Source organism: Belonocnema kinseyi, chromosome 4, assembly GCF_010883055.1.
Source record: "Belonocnema kinseyi isolate 2016_QV_RU_SX_M_011 chromosome 4, B_treatae_v1, whole genome shotgun sequence".
In the NCBI taxonomy this organism is placed as follows: Eukaryota; Metazoa; Arthropoda; class Insecta; order Hymenoptera; family Cynipidae; genus Belonocnema; species Belonocnema kinseyi.
In genome coordinates this window covers 27,389,099-27,405,916 of record NC_046660.1, presented here as the reverse complement: position 1 = coordinate 27,405,916, position 16,818 = coordinate 27,389,099, and the positions used below count along the sequence as shown (strand labels likewise).

At 27.3% G+C, this 16,818-nt stretch overlaps 1 protein-coding gene across 3 annotated transcripts in view; it reads right to left on the bottom strand.

The window, feature by feature from the left end:
* Positions 1–15,209: 15,209 nt before the first annotated feature.
* The window catches only part of LOC117171621, a 12,544-nt gene continuing 10,935 nt past the window's right edge, over positions 15,210–16,818 (bottom strand). For 2 of the 3 annotated variants that reach the window (XM_033359093.1, XM_033359096.1), the window contains exon 5: positions 15,211–15,789. In XM_033359093.1, coding sequence (XP_033214984.1) covers positions 15,555–15,789 — 235 coding nt within the window. In that variant the 3' untranslated portion in view covers positions 15,211–15,554. Of the gene's footprint in view, positions 15,790–16,818 lie in introns of all 3 variants that reach the window. The other variant, XM_033359092.1, reaches the window with a different exon arrangement.

The following is a 16,818-nucleotide window of genomic DNA, read 5'->3' as shown; positions in this document are numbered from 1 at the left end:
TATCTATTTCCTTATCTTTCTCTTTTTTGTGTATCTTTTTCTGTATTCCTCTTTCCGGTTTTGTCTTTCTTTTTTGTCTACTACTATTTTCTTTTTAGCTTACTCTATTTATTTTTGACTTTCTGCTCCTCCTGATTTGCACATTTTTTTCAACTTTTTCTTTCTGTATTTGTCTTTCTCTGTCTCTCTTTCTTTATGTCTTTGCCTACATCCCATTTTCTACCTTTTTTAATCCTTCACTATCTCTTTCTGTCTTTTTCCATCTATTCTCATCTCTTTATCTTTTTCTTTCTCTCTTTTGTGTAATTTTTCCCTTATTGCCTTTCTCTTTTTATCTGCTCCCATTTTCTTCGGCTAACTGTATCTATTTTTGACTTTCACCTCCTCTTTATTTATTTCTTTTTGTCTTTTTCTTTCTCTAATTGTCTTTCTTCATCTCTTTTTCTCTTTTACTATTTCTATTTGTCTTTCACCATCTCTTGTTGTGTTTTTCCTTCTTTTATTATCTGTATGCTTCATTTTCTTTTTGGCTTACTTTATGTATTTTTGACTTTCTCCTACTCTTTATTTATTTCTTATTGCCTTTTTCTTTCTCTGTTTGCCTTTCTCTCTATCTTTTTCTCTTACACTATTTTTTCGTCTTTTTTTATCTCTTGATGTCTTTCTCTCTTTTGGTCTATCTCTTGGCGACGTAATGTTTTGTTTGAAGAAGTCGAATTCTTTGAAAATATAGAGTATCTAATTTGACAAAAAACACACTTTTTTACTTTGTAACAATTTTTTTCTTAAATTTCCATTTATATAATAAAGGCATCCTGTAAGTTTTATGTAGACAAAACCATTATTCTGGATATTCGACTTCTTTTTGAAACATTTAATTTTAGAATTTTCCTTAGAATCAATGAGACATTTGAAAAAATGCTAAGAAAAAACTTTGTTATAAGAAGTTCTACAAGAAATGCCTTTTCCGATATCTTACTTCAGGTGCGTGAAAATTTTAAAAATTATATTTTAAAAAATTCTCGTTTCCACATAAATGATTTTGTGTGCACAAAACTTAAAGAAATTCTTTTTCATATAAGTACTAAACAAAATATTGCACAAAAAACGGGGTTTCAATCAACTCAATAACTTTCTGTTTTTTTAATTCATCCGGAAAGATAAAGTCGAATTTAAAAGAAAACCTTCTACCTTTATTTTATGTGATATACATTTTTAAAAATACATGCTTTTACAAAAAAATATTCGAAAATATTCATTTTTGAGCCCACGAGACATTTAAAAAAATTTAATTTGCAGAATTTCAAAAAAGAATTAGAGGTATTTTTTGTACCTTTTGAACAGATTTTAAAATAGGGCAAGAAATTCCACTCAGTTCTAGAATGGAAATTTTAATGCCTTAATTAAGTCAAAATTTATAGATTCGTAAAGAAAGAATTGGTGTTTTTTGGGGGAAAAAGTTGAAAATTTTAATACTCATAACTTCTGAGAAAAATTATCTTTCTCAAATCAGTCATTCTTCTTTCCCAACGTTTGTACAAAATTCTTTCGGATTTTTCTAACAAACTGAAGGTATAAAATAAACTATTGCTCATAACCATTTTTTAGAAAAGCAATAAAAGAAAGTTTTCATGACTCCTTAATTAAAAAATTAATTTCTTGTAAACTGTTCCTGAGAATAATTTCTAGAATGCGATGGATAAGTTTTGTTCCGGCAAATGGACTTTTTCGGTTTAATTTTACTGGATTATAACATCAACCTGAAATCATTGCAAAGAACATTAAGCACCACGGGGGTAAAACAGATTTTCTTTAAATCCAGAAAAAGTAGAAAATGAAGAGACTAGGGGTAGCCCCTATAAATCATGTTGGCCGATAGAAGACTTCTTCCTGGAGCGCAGAGCAATTTATTTAGCGGATTTCACGGCGAACCAACTCCATCCATTTTTTGTTTTGTTCTGTTCCTTTTTGCGCCCTCATTCTTTCTTTTGACGGCATTTTGGAAGTTTGTAAAGACCCTTTGCTTTACCGAATGTGAGTCTCTCTTTCCTTCCCTCTCGCACTCTCTCTCCCTTATCGTCTTTCTCTTTCTCTTTATTTCCTTTGACTTTTCCTATCTCTTTTTGTCTTTCTCTATCTCTTTTAATCATTTTCATGACTTTTATCTTTTACCTTTTCATTTTGTCTTTAAGCTTCTTTTTCTCTATCTATTTTTACACTTCACTTTTTCTTATCGCCTTTGCCGACCTCTATTTGTCCTTGTTCATCTTTTTTTGTTATTTTCTATTTATTTTTTTCTCTCTCTTTCTCTATATCTCTTTGCCTTTATCTTTCTCTATCTCTTTTAATCTTTTACATCACTTTTTTTTAACTTTTTCTTTTTGTGTTTATCCTTCTCTTTCTCTATCTATTTTGTTCTTTCTTTTTTTCTTATTGTCTTTCCCTACCTCTTTTTGTCATTTTTTATTTTTGTTTACTTTTTCTCATTCTCTATATCTCTTTACAGATTTTTCCGATGTCAATATCTTTTCGTCTTTCTCTATTTCATTGGGTCTTTCTATTCCTATTTTTCTTTTTCTATATCTTTTTTCGTTAATGTCTTTCTGGATTTATTTCTCTCTTTTTTTTATTTCCTAAACTATTTCGGTCTTTATTTTTCTGTTTCTCTTTCTTTTCTGTCCTCTTTCTTAATCTATATGTCTTTGCCTTTATCTTCCTTTATCTCTTTTTGGATTTCTCCTTCCGCGTTTCTATCCCTTTTCCTTTTTTCTTTCTCCATCTCTACCCCTTTTTCTATTTCAATATCTCTTTTTATCTCACTCCAGTTCATTTTGTCTATCTAATCCTGTTTTTCTGTCTCTGAATCTTTGTTGTCAATATCTTCCTATCTATCTCTCTTTCGTTTGGTCTTTTTCTATTTTTTTCTGCCTTTCTCTTTTTACCTTTTTTGATCCCTTTTGGTCTTTTCTGTTCTACTTTGACCTTTCTTTGTCTGTTTCTTTCCCTTTCTTTCCTCATTCTTTTTCTATATGTCTTGGCCTTTATTTGTGTATAACTCCTTTTGTCTTTCTCCGTCTTTTTTCTGTTTCTCTATTTCTTGCGGTCTTCTACAATTTATTTCAATTTTGTGTCTGTTTTTTCACCTTTTTTGACTTTCTATTTATGTTTGTTTCTTTATCAATACCTGTTTGATTTCATCTTTATCTATCTCTTTTTGTCTATCTCTTTCTCTTGCAGCTTTTCTCTAGGTTTCTTCTTGTTTTTCTCATCTTCTTTCTTCAGCTATCTCTTTTTGTCTTTTTTCAACTCATTTCATCTTTCTGTCCCCGTTTTTCGTTCTACCAATCTTTGTTGTCAATATCTTTCAGTCTTTCTGTTTCGCATATTTTTTCTCTATTTCTTTTTGCCCTTTCTCTTTTTTACCTTTCTGTATCTCTCTTTGTTTTTCTCTTTTGGTCTTTCCCAACCTACGTTGGTCTTCTATGTCTTTACCTTTTTGTATCTTTTTTTATCATCTGTCTATATTTATCTTTATCTTTATATATATATGACTTTCTCTTTTCATCTTTTTTCATTTCTTTTTTCTTTCTCTAAGGTCTGCTTCCCAGTGGGCACAAGGTTTAGTGACGTCTTTACGACATCGTTACGACATCTTTACGACAACTTTACGACATCCTATGTCCATGTCGTTAAGGTGTCTTTACGATATCGTAAATAAGTTGTATGATCTGAGGATGTCGTTACGATATCGCAAAGACATGGACATAGGGTGTCGTAAGGATGTCGTAACGATGTCGTAAAGACATCGCCAAATTTTGTGCCTACTGGCTTTACACAGTTGAGTGAAAAGTTAGCTCCACACGCGTAGAACTGTTGGGGAAAGCGAAGCTTTCACCTTGGAAAGAGCGTGAAAGAAGAATTGCCAACTTGCAAAATGCATGTACTGCCACTGATCGGAAGGGTCCAAAAAATCATTCAAGCAAAAGAAACATAACCTAAAATATTCACTGTCTGTCACTCTCAATGTTTATATGAAGAAGTATTTACGACTCCAGATAGTAGTCAATCCGATTTTACTTTTTAACATATAGCGCCCAACAAGTTCTTATGTACAATAAATACTTTTAACATTATTGAACTATTCAAACTTAAAAAAAACCTGAACCTGCGGCTTGTGTGTATCATTACTTTTGACGCCCTACGTTACCAACAGTTTTGGTCAGCTGGAGCATATGAATTTTATCGGTTGGCAACCCTTCTTTCCCGATCTTTTCGAGGCGAAACCACGGTGTGCCCGCTCCCATGGAAAAGTGGTGAACGGATTATAGTAATTGCTATGTCCCCTAGGTGGCGCTCGTGTGAATTCAGAATTCGAAATGAACTTGAGCAGACGATAGAAGTTCCATCGTCTGCTCGCGTCTACTCAAGTTCACTGTAGCTGCAAGAATTATATTTTTTTTGCGTGATGAACTTGGATTCACAATGGATTTTCTCCGATAACACAAACTACAAATGGAACCAAATTAAATCGATCAAATGCAATAAAATGTTAAAGTCTGTTGGAATCGTTTTGATAGAACGAACAATCAAAATTAAAGTCTGTTGGAATCTGTCTATGGTAGATCGATTGCAACAGACTTAAACATTTTATTGCATTTAATCGATGATAGATTTTATTTTGTTCGATTTTTGGTTTGTTTGATTGGTTATTATTATTCATGTATTTACTTCAGAAAGAGAAGTCAACATAACTTACAAATTAGGGTGAGATGGGAAGGAGGGGGGGGGTCGTTGCCGTAGACAATAGTTCTTGCTACGTCCCCTTGGTGGCGCTGATATCACATTTTGCCACAATCTATAAGTACCCCCCCCCCCCCCCCAAATACATTAGAGTGGGCACACCGTGGGCGAAACTTTTGCTTCCTCTGAGAGTTCTACGAGCGTGTGACTATCCTTTCGGTCGTTATTGTGAAGCTGACCCATCTCCTTTTGTGTCCCTCTTTCTCTTTTTTCTGTCTTCTCTCTCTTTCTCTTTCTATCTCTGTTTCTCTTCTCTTCCTCTTTCAGAAAAACAGTCTTCAGCGCTGTATCTTTTTATATATCGACCATCTCCTGGGATTGAAAAAGGACGGAAGTATTACCGAGAAGAGCCAGGAGGCCTCAGACATCGCACACCGTTTTCATCAGCGATACAAACTTCAATTTCACTTAACCCCCACTACACTCCTCTTACCCTTACCCGACACAAATCTCGTTACTCTCTCGTCACAATCTTCGCTTGCACTATTTATCTGCCCAGGAAGAAAGATACAAAAAAAAGAAAGAGGTTAAACTTTTACAACTTCTAAGCTGTTATTTCCAAGAACACAAACCTTTGGCGTCCAGATTTATTTTCAGGTGGTTGTCTTTAAAAAGGTAGTAAAATTTCTAAAAGAGGTAAAATGTTATAAAATAAAATTAACTGCTTTAGATCCATTACTTCACAACTTTCGAGTTACTTTTAAACTTTTAATATCACTGCTACGAGGGATATCTATTTAGAGAGACAATTTAATTAATGAAGTGCTTTTATTTTGAAATAGCGTCAGCTTTGAGACTATGATGCTACTGTTTGGAAACTTGTTTATCCTGCTCATTAATTGTTACTACAAGTAGAGGAAACGCTTTCATTAAAATCCCACGTTTTCATGAATTCTTACGTTGATTATTGTACTAGTAGAAAAGCAAGACGTAAAAGAAAGAAGTAATGTCGAGAAAGCGTAAGAAACTTTTTAATTAATGAGCTTCTTAATTGACTCCTTTAACAGAAATATCACCTCACTTTCCTTTGTTTGAATCTATATAAAGTAATCCAAACAGTAATCGCCCAAATGTTAGAGAAACTAAATCCAAGAGGTTAAATTTTTTATTTCTTTTTTCTTTTTAAATCTGAAAAAGGGTTGAAAAATTCTTGGATCAACATTATGATTGGAAGAAATTATTTCTTTGAGCACCATTTCTTTAAAATTAAAAAAAATTGTTGGCATAACAATGGGAGGTAATCAATGCAAGGTATATCTGATATCTTCGAAACTGAAATTAATTTTTTCTAATTTTGTTTTCGAGTACAAATAATATTTAATTCAATAATTTGGATCTTTTTAAAAAAGAAGATTAATTTTCTATAAAACGAAGAATTTTAAGCAATACTATATGAATTTTCAATCAAATCAAATACAATTTTAAGAAAAAATGGGTTGGTAAGATTTTCAGGGGCTTTTAAAAAATAACTTTTCAACAAAAATGAGGAAGATATACTTGAAAAAGATGAATTTTTGTGAAAAAAACTATAATAATTTATATTTTCTTCGAAAATATTCATTTTGAACCAGAAAAAGAACCTCCAAATAATCTAATTCATCCAAAATAGAGGAATTTATAAAAAATACAAGAATTTCCTACAAAATAGTTGAATTTTTAACTTATAGACGATATATTTTCCACACCAAGAGTAGAATAATTACCATCAACGATAAAAATTCCTTTTTAATTAAAAAAAAGGAATTTTCAAGAAAACAATGAAATTTTCAAAGAACGAGAGGAATTTAAAAAAATAGATAGATATCAACCAATTTCAATTTTTAACATAATGGTTAAATTTTTAACCAAATAATTTATTTTTTAACGAAAAAGCATTAATTTTCAACCAAAAATGGAATAGATGATATTTAGTTATAAAAAATTTATTTTTAACAGAAATAAAAAGAATTTTCAACAAAATGGTTACATTTTGAATCTAAAATTTTTACTTATAATCAAAATTATGAATCATCAAGCCACAAAATTAATTGGTAACAAAACAGCTAAATTTTTAAACTAAAATGGGGAATCTTAGAAATATAAAGTTTGAACAAAAAAGTTCAATTTTTAAACAAGTAGATGAATTTCCTACCAAACGATTATTTTTCAAGCCAGAAGATTATTTATTTGACTTAACAGTTGCATTTCAACAAAAAAATTGAATTTCTACCAAAACGAATGAATCTTCAAACTAAAAAAATTAATTTTTAAGAAACATTCGGATTTAGTTAGTTGTCGTCGTTAGTAGCGCCTCTTTCGGGAAAACTTTGAAATACAAGTTTTACTAATAGTATTATTTCCACTTAAAAGCGTTCAAAATTGTACACTTTTAGATTACATTTTGAAAATTGGACGATTTTATTAGAAAATTTTGGAAATTGTATCATTTATAATTTAAGGCCATGTGATGAGTGGGCCACGTGACCAGATTCTTACCTTACCGACAGTTTTATTTATTTCCTAACTGATATTCATACGGAGCGCCACATCGAGTTTAAAATTTGGGATATTAAACAAGAAGCACTAAGACTAGTGGTTCTGGTCCTAAATTTGTATAATTATGAAAAAAGTTTTTTGTTTAAATAATTTTTGTGTTGCTTTTTTCATAATTATTAAATTTAGTACCAGACCCACCTTTCTTAGTGCATCTTATTTATTTTGAACCTTTTTAACTCGATGTGGGGTTTCGTGTGAAAATAAATTGGAAAATAAAAAAAGTGACGGTAAGTTAGGAATTTTGTCACGTGACCAACTCGTCACGCCCTAAAGCTTAAAAATGAGACAATTTTATTCTAAATACAAGAATTTCGAGTATCAATGATTTCAGGATTATAAGAAAATTTCGAAAATAGAACAAGTTCAAAACGCGAAAAACAAAATATTTTCCAAATACAAGTTTGAAAATTTTATCATTTAAAATTCAAAGGAATTAAAACGGTATTAAAAAAAAGTTGAAAATGAAATATTTTCAGATTAGAGTTTTGAAAATTCGCAACAAGTTTCTTACCAGGATTATCCTTTTAGTTATAAATTGTATTATTTGGTTAAAAATTTTTTTTGTTTAATTAATTGTCGCTTAAAAATTCAACTCTTCTTTTTAGTTTGATTTTTCTTTATTTTAAAATTGACCTTTTATTAATATTCAGCAGAAATAACATCTTTGTTGAACAAAAATTCAACTGTTCGGTTGAAAATTCAACAATTTTGTTAAAAAGTCATAATTTTTTGTTGAAAATTCTACTGTTTAGATATAATATTTAGGTGCTGAAAAAATAACTCAAATATTATCTGGATTAAAATTTGAATATTAAAATTTTGTTTTTATTTAATTAAAAATTCATCTGGTTTAGGAAAAATGTCATATTTTTTTGATAAAAATGCAACAGTTTGGTTAAAAATTAAACTATTTTGTTATAAAGTCATACTTTTTTCTTTAAAATTCTAATATTTTCTTCAACTTTTAACTATTTTGTGGAAACATAAAAAAAATATAAAAATAAATAAAAGGTTATCCATATTATTGAACTTTAAAACCAGAAGACAAATTATTTTGACAAAAATTGAATTTTTAAACAGAAAATATGACATTTCAGCAACAAATTAATTTCCCATGAAACTGATGCATTTTTACCCAAGAAAAATAAAATTTCAAACTTAAAAATTATTTTTTTTTACCAAGAAAACGCGAATTTTCGACTAAAAAATAGAAATCTTTAAAAAATAGAAAAGATAAATTTTCTGTTAAAAAGTGAATTAAAAAAAAAAAATTTCACTAAACAGTTACATTTTTAGCCAGAACAATAAATTTTTTTTTAAGAATGTAGTTTAAATTTTACCTAAGTAAAAAAATCTTTAATAAAAAAGTGATTTATTGATAAAGCGAATCAACTAAATCTTTTAAACAAATTTTTTGAATACTCAAGCAAAGAAGAATTATTTTTAACCAAAAAGTTGCATTTTCATTTAAAAAAATGAAATGTCTTCTATAACAGATGAAGTTTTAAATCAAAAAGATAAATTTTCAAAAAAAATGTTCAATCCAAAAAGACGAATTTCTGACGAAAAAGGATGCCTTTTTAACAAAATTGTTGAATTCTCGACGAAAAGTTGCATTTTTATCAACAAAAAAAAATCAAATTTATCTTAAAGCTGAGGTACTTTTAATTACAAAAAAGTTGAGTTTTCATCTAAAATAGATTCCAGTTGACTTTTTTAAATCAAAAAATGAATTTTGTACTAAGACAAATAAATTTGTAATAAAAAACGACAATTTTTTTCATAAATGGAACTTTCACCCTGAAATGATTTCAGTTGATTTTTCAACATCAAAATATAAATTTTATTCAAGAAAGATGAAATTTTCCCTAAAACAGATTAATTAAACAAAAAAGCCGTAAAACAATTTTTTTAAAGCATGTTAATAGTTGCAAAATTAACTGTTTTGTTAAGAATTCGTTTTTTTTTGGGGTTAAAAACTGAACTCTTCGTAAAACATTCAACATTTATTTAAAATTCATGTTTTGTTGCTGATAAGTCAACTGAAATCTTTTTTGGGTGAAAACAATTTTTTTCTGATAATTTGTCTTTTTCATTTCAAATTCAACAAATTGGTTAAAAAGTCATTCTTTTTGGTTAAAAGTTCTGCCATTTTGTAGAAAATTTAAATATTCTACAAACAAATTATTTTTTGTTTATATTTATTATTTTAGTATTGAAAAGAGAACTAAAATCTTTTATGGATGAAAATTTAAATTTTTCATTTATATATCTATTTTTTTTAAATCAAAAAATCATCCGTTTTAAAAGAAATTTCATATTTGTTGGATGAAGATGCAACTGTTTATTAAAGAATTAAACTATTTTTTCAAAATTAATTCTGTTTTGTGGGAAAAATTCGTCTTTTTGAATTGAAAATTTGTTTTTATTTTGTAGAAACTTATTTTTTGTTTTTGAAAAATCATATTTTGATTTTGAAATATGACTGGAATCTTTTTTGGATGAAAATTCAACTATTAAAAAATTTTTTAAATAAAAATTTATCTGTTTTAAGAGAAATTTCATTTTTGGTGGCTAAAAATGCAATTATTTTGGTAAAAAATGTTAAAATTTGGTTAGGAAGTCAACCCTTTTGGTTAACAATTCGTCTTTTTGGTTTAAAAATTCAATTTTTTCTTAGAAACTTTTTTTTCATTCAAGTTTTTATCGTGGAAAGTCAAATAAAATCCTTTTTAATCAAAAATTCAACTGTTTTTGTTTCAAAATTTATCTTTTTGATTTAAAAATTTATATGTTTTAGTAGAAATTTAATTTTTATTAAATGAAAATAAGATTTCTTGGTTAAAAATTATTATTCTTTACTTAAGGATTCAATTATATTGTTTGCATGATTTGAATGAATCACTTTATTATATCATTCATTGTCAGATTTATAGTTTCAGTAAAAATTTATCCTTTTTGCTGAAAGTTAAATAATTTTGTTCAAAATTTGATAGTTTCGTTAGCTTCTATTTAGGTTTAGCCTTATTTTTAGTATAAAATTGATTTTTAACTAAAAATCTTATTTTTTCATTTTTTTAAGGTTGATCTTTTTCAGTTGGAAATACTTTTTTTGTTGGTAAAATAAAATAATTTTCTTAGTAGAAAATTTTCGTTTCTTTGTTAAAAATGCATCAGTTTCATGAAAAATTAATTTTTCACTGAAAAGTCATATTTATTGCTTGAAAAATCAGTTTTTGTACATAAAATTCGTTCTCCGGCTTGAAGGTTCAACAATTTCGATACAATTTTATTTTTTTCCCGAAAAAACAGTTTTATTTTTTGAAAATTCGTCTTTTAGGTTTAAAATTTTTGTATAAATTCTATTTTTTTAAATTAAAACATACGCTATGCCACTTTTTTGTTGTTTTTGTTGGATCTTTGTCGGTTAAAAATTTAATTCTTTTTTAAAAAATTTAATTCTTTTGTTTCTAAATTCAAGTATTTTATTAAAAAGTCATTTTTTATGGTAGAAAAGAGATTTTTTGTTTAACATAAATTAATAAATTCGAAAATTTTAAATTTATTGCTAGCATTTGAATGTTTTTAAAAAAAATTTTAGTCATATTTTGGGAACCAAGAAATATTTTTCACGATTTATAGGTAGTGTAAGTGAAAAAATTTCATCTCTACTGTGTTATATCATAAAAAGTCAAATTATCACAATGGATAGGAGAAATTTTACTCTTCGTCTCCTCAGAGTTTGAGGATTTTCTTCAGAATTTAATTATCTCTTGATACCTGACCATTTTCTTTCAGAAGTAAAGATTAAGGGAGAATGGTCTTGAAGGGAGGAAAGTGCACAGAGCTTCTGGAAATAAAAAGCAAGCAAAAGAAAAGTCGACTTAGCAGAGTGCACACTTTTCACTATATAATGGACTAAGTGAACTTTCAGGTCGCTGAATATAAATTTCACACTCTTGAACACGACTTTCAAACTTTTATTACTAAATTTAAACAAATCATGGTAAATAGTGTCGAGAACTGGTCTATCATTTGCGGAGAAATCAGAAAAAAAATGTGCGTCTGCCCGGATTTGAACCAGGAATGTCACTATACATAACGTTAACCAATTATGCCGCCGAAACTGCGGCCGACCATTTCAGTATCGTAATTCGTTAAGGCTATGTATAGTGACGTTCTCGGTTCAAATCCGGGTCGAGGTGATTTTTTCTTTTGCACAAACAATAGACCAGTGATCGAGACTATTTAATATTTGACGCGAAAAATTGAATGATTTATTATGTAAAAATAAATGCTTAAATTGAGTTCTTCTATTTGCTATATAATTGAATGAATTTCCATTGAAAATTTTACTAATAAATCGATTTAAAAGTTCAACCTTAAAAATTAAACTATTCCAAAAAAGCATTCAAAATTGACCCATTTTTCGATATACACCTTAAATTTTTTTTAAATTAAAAAATAATAAAGGTTTAAAGTTTTACAATCATAATAAGAATCAAATAATTTTAATGACATACATAAGACATTTTCTCAATTAGAAAAAAAATAATAATAAAAGTCAAAAACTTCAATTTAATTTTCTAAATCTTTTCTGCATAAAATTTAAATCTTTAATATTAAAGAGTTTTTAATTTTGACAACAAAAATACTTTACATTCGAAATTTCTTCCATTTGAACTAATTAGAATTGAAAACTTGACTTCTAATTTCCTGAATTTTCGAAATCTAAGAATATTTTTTTGCACATTATTAAAATTTAAGAGTTTTCACTTATAAATATTTAATATAAAACGATACATTGTTTAGAATTTTAAACTAAAAATCCCTGATTTTGATGATTTTCATTATCAATTAGTTCAACTTGGAAGATTTATGATTGAAAAATCGACATTTTGTTTTTAAAATCTTTAAAATCATCTCAATGTTATAATTTTTATTAATGCCGTTTAAAATTTAACAGTTTTTAATTTAAAAATGTAGGTTATACATGTTTTAAATGCACAATTTAAAAAACTGTCATTGTTATAATTAACGTATGAAATTTCTTTAACTTGGAAAAAATAAAATCTGAAACTTGAACTTTGATTTTCAAAATAAAGCAAATCTTCGAAATAAATTATTAAATAATTATATTATTATAAATCTTCAATGCTAAGCTATTTAAGAAGACGTTACAAATTGCATATCTTCAATATATAAATCTTAAAAATTGAATAATTTATAATTAAATAATTTCAAAATTAAATAATTTTCGATTACAACAATCAAAATCGCAATAGTCAAATTTTACAGATCTCTAAAATTAAAGAAAATTTCAGATTCACATTAAAAATTAATTAATCTGAAACATTTCGAATTGAAAATTTGATTTTGATCTTCAAAATTATCCAAATCTAAGAACAGTTCATAGATTTTAAAAAGTAAGAGTTTTTAATCGTGAATCTTCAAAATTGAACAATTAAAAACAAATTTTTTAAATAATTAAAGCCAGCAAATTTTGTACCTCTTTTTTGCCAGCAAATCATCATATTGTGACAATTTTTAATCTATCCGATTATGATTGGAATCCAATATAAACCAAATTAATTCTCTGCCTGAAAATGGCATCTGAAATGTTGTTATCAAAATCTCATATTCAGAATTAAATAATAATTGGAAATACGAAGTAACATATTTTTTTAAATCAGAATCGATTTCATCTACAATGAAACCGGAGAGATTGTGTAATTATATCTGGTTTGAATTTAGTATTTAAAAACGGTTTATTTATAGTGGGGGGAGGGGGAGGGGGTAAGATAACTATTTTTAATTGAAATGATGAATCCTTAACCAAAAAGAAAAAATTATATTCTAACCAAACGGTTCGGTTTTTAATCAAAAAGGGAATAATTCTATTTCGATACCAAACAAATATTTTTCTCTCACATTTTTTTTTAATTTATCAATTTTTAACTAAAATAAGGAATGTTCAAAAAAAAAAAAATTTTTACTGAAGAAGACAACCAAAAAGATTAAATTCTTAACTCAGATCAATTTGTACCAAAAAAGATGAATTTGTAATAAATTACATACATTTTCCACCAGGTAGAGGAATTTTAACTAATGACTATAAATTTTAAATAACAAATTGAATGGTTTAATTACATGAATTAACATGAATTTCGAACTAAATGAATATTTTTTGCAACTAAATTAATAAATAAACAAGAATTAATTTTTAACAAAAAAGTTGAATTTTCAACCAGAAAAAATGGAAATTTTTACAAAATAATTAACTAAAGAAGCAAAAAAAGAGAAAAAAATGAATGTCGAAAATGACATTTAGAATCAATTGCATTAATTTTGAATAAAACTGTTAAATTTTCAAATTAAATAATAAGTTTGTAATGAAAAATTGATTTTTTTAACCTTCAGCTCAAAAATTTAGTTTTTAAAACAAGAAAACAACGAATTTTCGAAAAATAATTTTTGAAACTAAGAAAATGTTTTATAACCATACAGGTGAAATTTTGCATAAGAAAATAAATTTTCTACTAAGAAATAAAGAATTTTGAACAAAACACGTGCATTTTAAACTAAAAATGGAATCATTCAATTTTCATTTGAAAAAAATTAATTTTCAGTTCTTTGAAATGTAATTTTCCCGAAATAGTTCAATTTTTAAGCCAATAAATAAATTTTTAATCAAAATGATAAAACCTTAAATAAACAGAAAACGAATCTTTAATAAAATAGTTCAGTTTTCAAAAAAAATAATGTATTGTTAATCAAGAAGATTACTTTTATACTTAAAAGGATCTAATTTTGAACACAACAGATAATTTTTTAATTGACAAATATAAATTGTGGATTATAATTGGAATAGTTGAATTTTTAATAAAAAAGAATATAATAATTTTCAGCCATAAAAAGGATTTCCAATTAGGAAAGTTAATTTTTTCACCAAAAAAGACAATGTTTTAACGAATCATATAAATTTTCAAGTAAAAAAGGCGTAAATTCTGATTTTTATTTCATTTAATAAAAAAAAGAATTTACACATAGATTTTTAATCAACTATTTGAATTTTTATGAAAAGAGACTAATTCCCTACCAAGTAAAGTGAATTTTTAACCATATAATTCAATTTTTGAACAAATCTTAAAATTTTCAACTCAAACAATCAATTTATAATAAAAACTAGAATACTTCAATTTTTAGTTGAAAGAACCAATTTTTAAGTCAAGAAAAGGACGAATTTGTATCAAAATAGTTTTACTAATAAATAAGAAAATGAATTTTCAACCACGCTAATGAAATTTTAATTAAGAAAATAAATTATCTTGCAAAAAAAGACGAATTTAAAACAAAATAGGTGAATTTTTAAGTTTAAGTTAAGTGTTTAAGCAAAACTAATTTTTGTTTTAATTTAATGAAAGTCATCAATTTTTAAACCAGACGTTTGTTTCTACAAAAAGAATAAATTTTAAATAAATTACACACATTTTTAACCGTAGGTTTTAATTTTCAACTAAAAAAATTAATTTCTTTTAAAGGTGATGAATTTTACAACCGAAATTTTAATTTTTAAATAAAAAAAATAAATTTTCAAACAAATAGAGAAATTCTAAAGTATACTTTCTACCAAAGATGGAATGGTGAATTTTTCAGAAAAAAATTTTTTAAATAAAAAAAATTCAAAGAAACTTTTTTTTATTCAGAATCGCTAAAGATTACAATATAAAGGATGAGATACAGTACTTGTACATAGTTTGAATTTATCATTGATGATTATGAAGATAATTAAATTGACAAGATAGATCATAATCCATCTGGCAATTTTACGAAACATTTTTTACTTTTTTGCTGAAAAGTTTATTTTGAGAAAAAAAGAGTGTTTCCTTTAAAAAGATACATTTTCAAATGTACCCTATCAATTTTAATTAGTTAACTTTTTTTTACTAAATTCATTCAGTAACTAAATTTTAACTATGGATCATTCGTTCTTCACCAATGGATCAGTAACTTTGATTAACTTATCAGTAAAAAATAATTAATAGCTAGAATTTATTTACTGATTGAAATCAGTAAAGAAATTAAACTAACTGAAATTTAAAGAGTCCATTGTAAGTTCAATTTTTACATTTTATTTTTGTCAAATAAATCTTCAATGTACATGAAATCTAGTTATCAAGGTTCAGCGCGTGCAATCTTTTACATTTTTATTTATTTTTTTATAATTTTATAGTAGCTTTTTGTAATCCACTCAATTCCGGTGGTTCGAAGAGCGTGGAGTAGCGTTTCGAAATAGTAATGTCGCTGATGCAATCAGTTAAATTGAAAATTTGACTTGGTTCCTGGTGAAATTGAGTGCTTCTGTAAAGCAGACCGCAGAAATTGCTGTCACTGGAACGTTCACCACAGATATTTCTGGACCAGTTATTTTGAACTTTGTGGACGATGAGAGATCTGTTCAAATTAACCAACTTAATAATAATATCAATAATTAATAATGATGTCTGCTAAATTATATTCAGCGTTATAAATAATATTTATAACCATGACTTATTTTTAGCAATCATCCATGATTCTTTCTTTCGTCGTCTGAGCATCCTAACCTCACCTGTCATTTGACTTAGAGTAAGCCAATCGCGCGAAACCCCCTCCCAGCAACATCGCTAAAACGATTCTCGCTAGTAAACCCCCACTCGCTACGTCGTGAATAGTGCGGTGCAGCTGAAGCGAAGCCTATAAAACGACGGTCCGCGAGACCCAGAAGTCAGATCTCCTCGGGCTTCGGCCCAATGTACATCTCCCTGGCCTCTCCGCTCAAACCCTGCCCCGCGCGAAGCAGACGCAAACCAAGGCAGTGATCTCAGATCTGAAACGAGACGTGGTCCAATACTATGACGCGTCTATCTCCGTGCGAATATAGTAGGAGACGATATAAATGCCTGGGTTGCGCGCGCAACCCATTTCTCCTCTTCTGAATTTGAAAACTCGAAAGTGCACGACTGCCTGTCGGAACACTTCGGCGGTTCTATTTATATATCTATTTGTTTCGAAATAAAATGAAGAGATTGGGATTTTAATATTTCCAGATTTCGGTGCTGGGCTGGCGTTTCTCATGATTTTAATACTTCACGCGCCTCTTTAATGCGTGCATTTTGAGGTTATGTTACTTCAAGTATAAAATATAAATTATATAAATATTAATACTATTTTATATATATATTATTATTATTATTATTATTAATTATACGATTATAATTATGTTATATTATAATAGTCTTATTTAAATCTTGATCCGCATTTGAAAGAAATTAAAGAAATTATTTTGTTAAAAATGTAACTATTTTGTAAAAAAGTCCTCTTTTTTATCAAAAATTCAACTAATTTGTTAAAATTTTTATTTCTTTTATTTGAAGGTTCATGTCTTTCGTTGAAAATACATTTTTGAAACTGACAATTAATCTATACCATTTTTGGTTAAAAAAT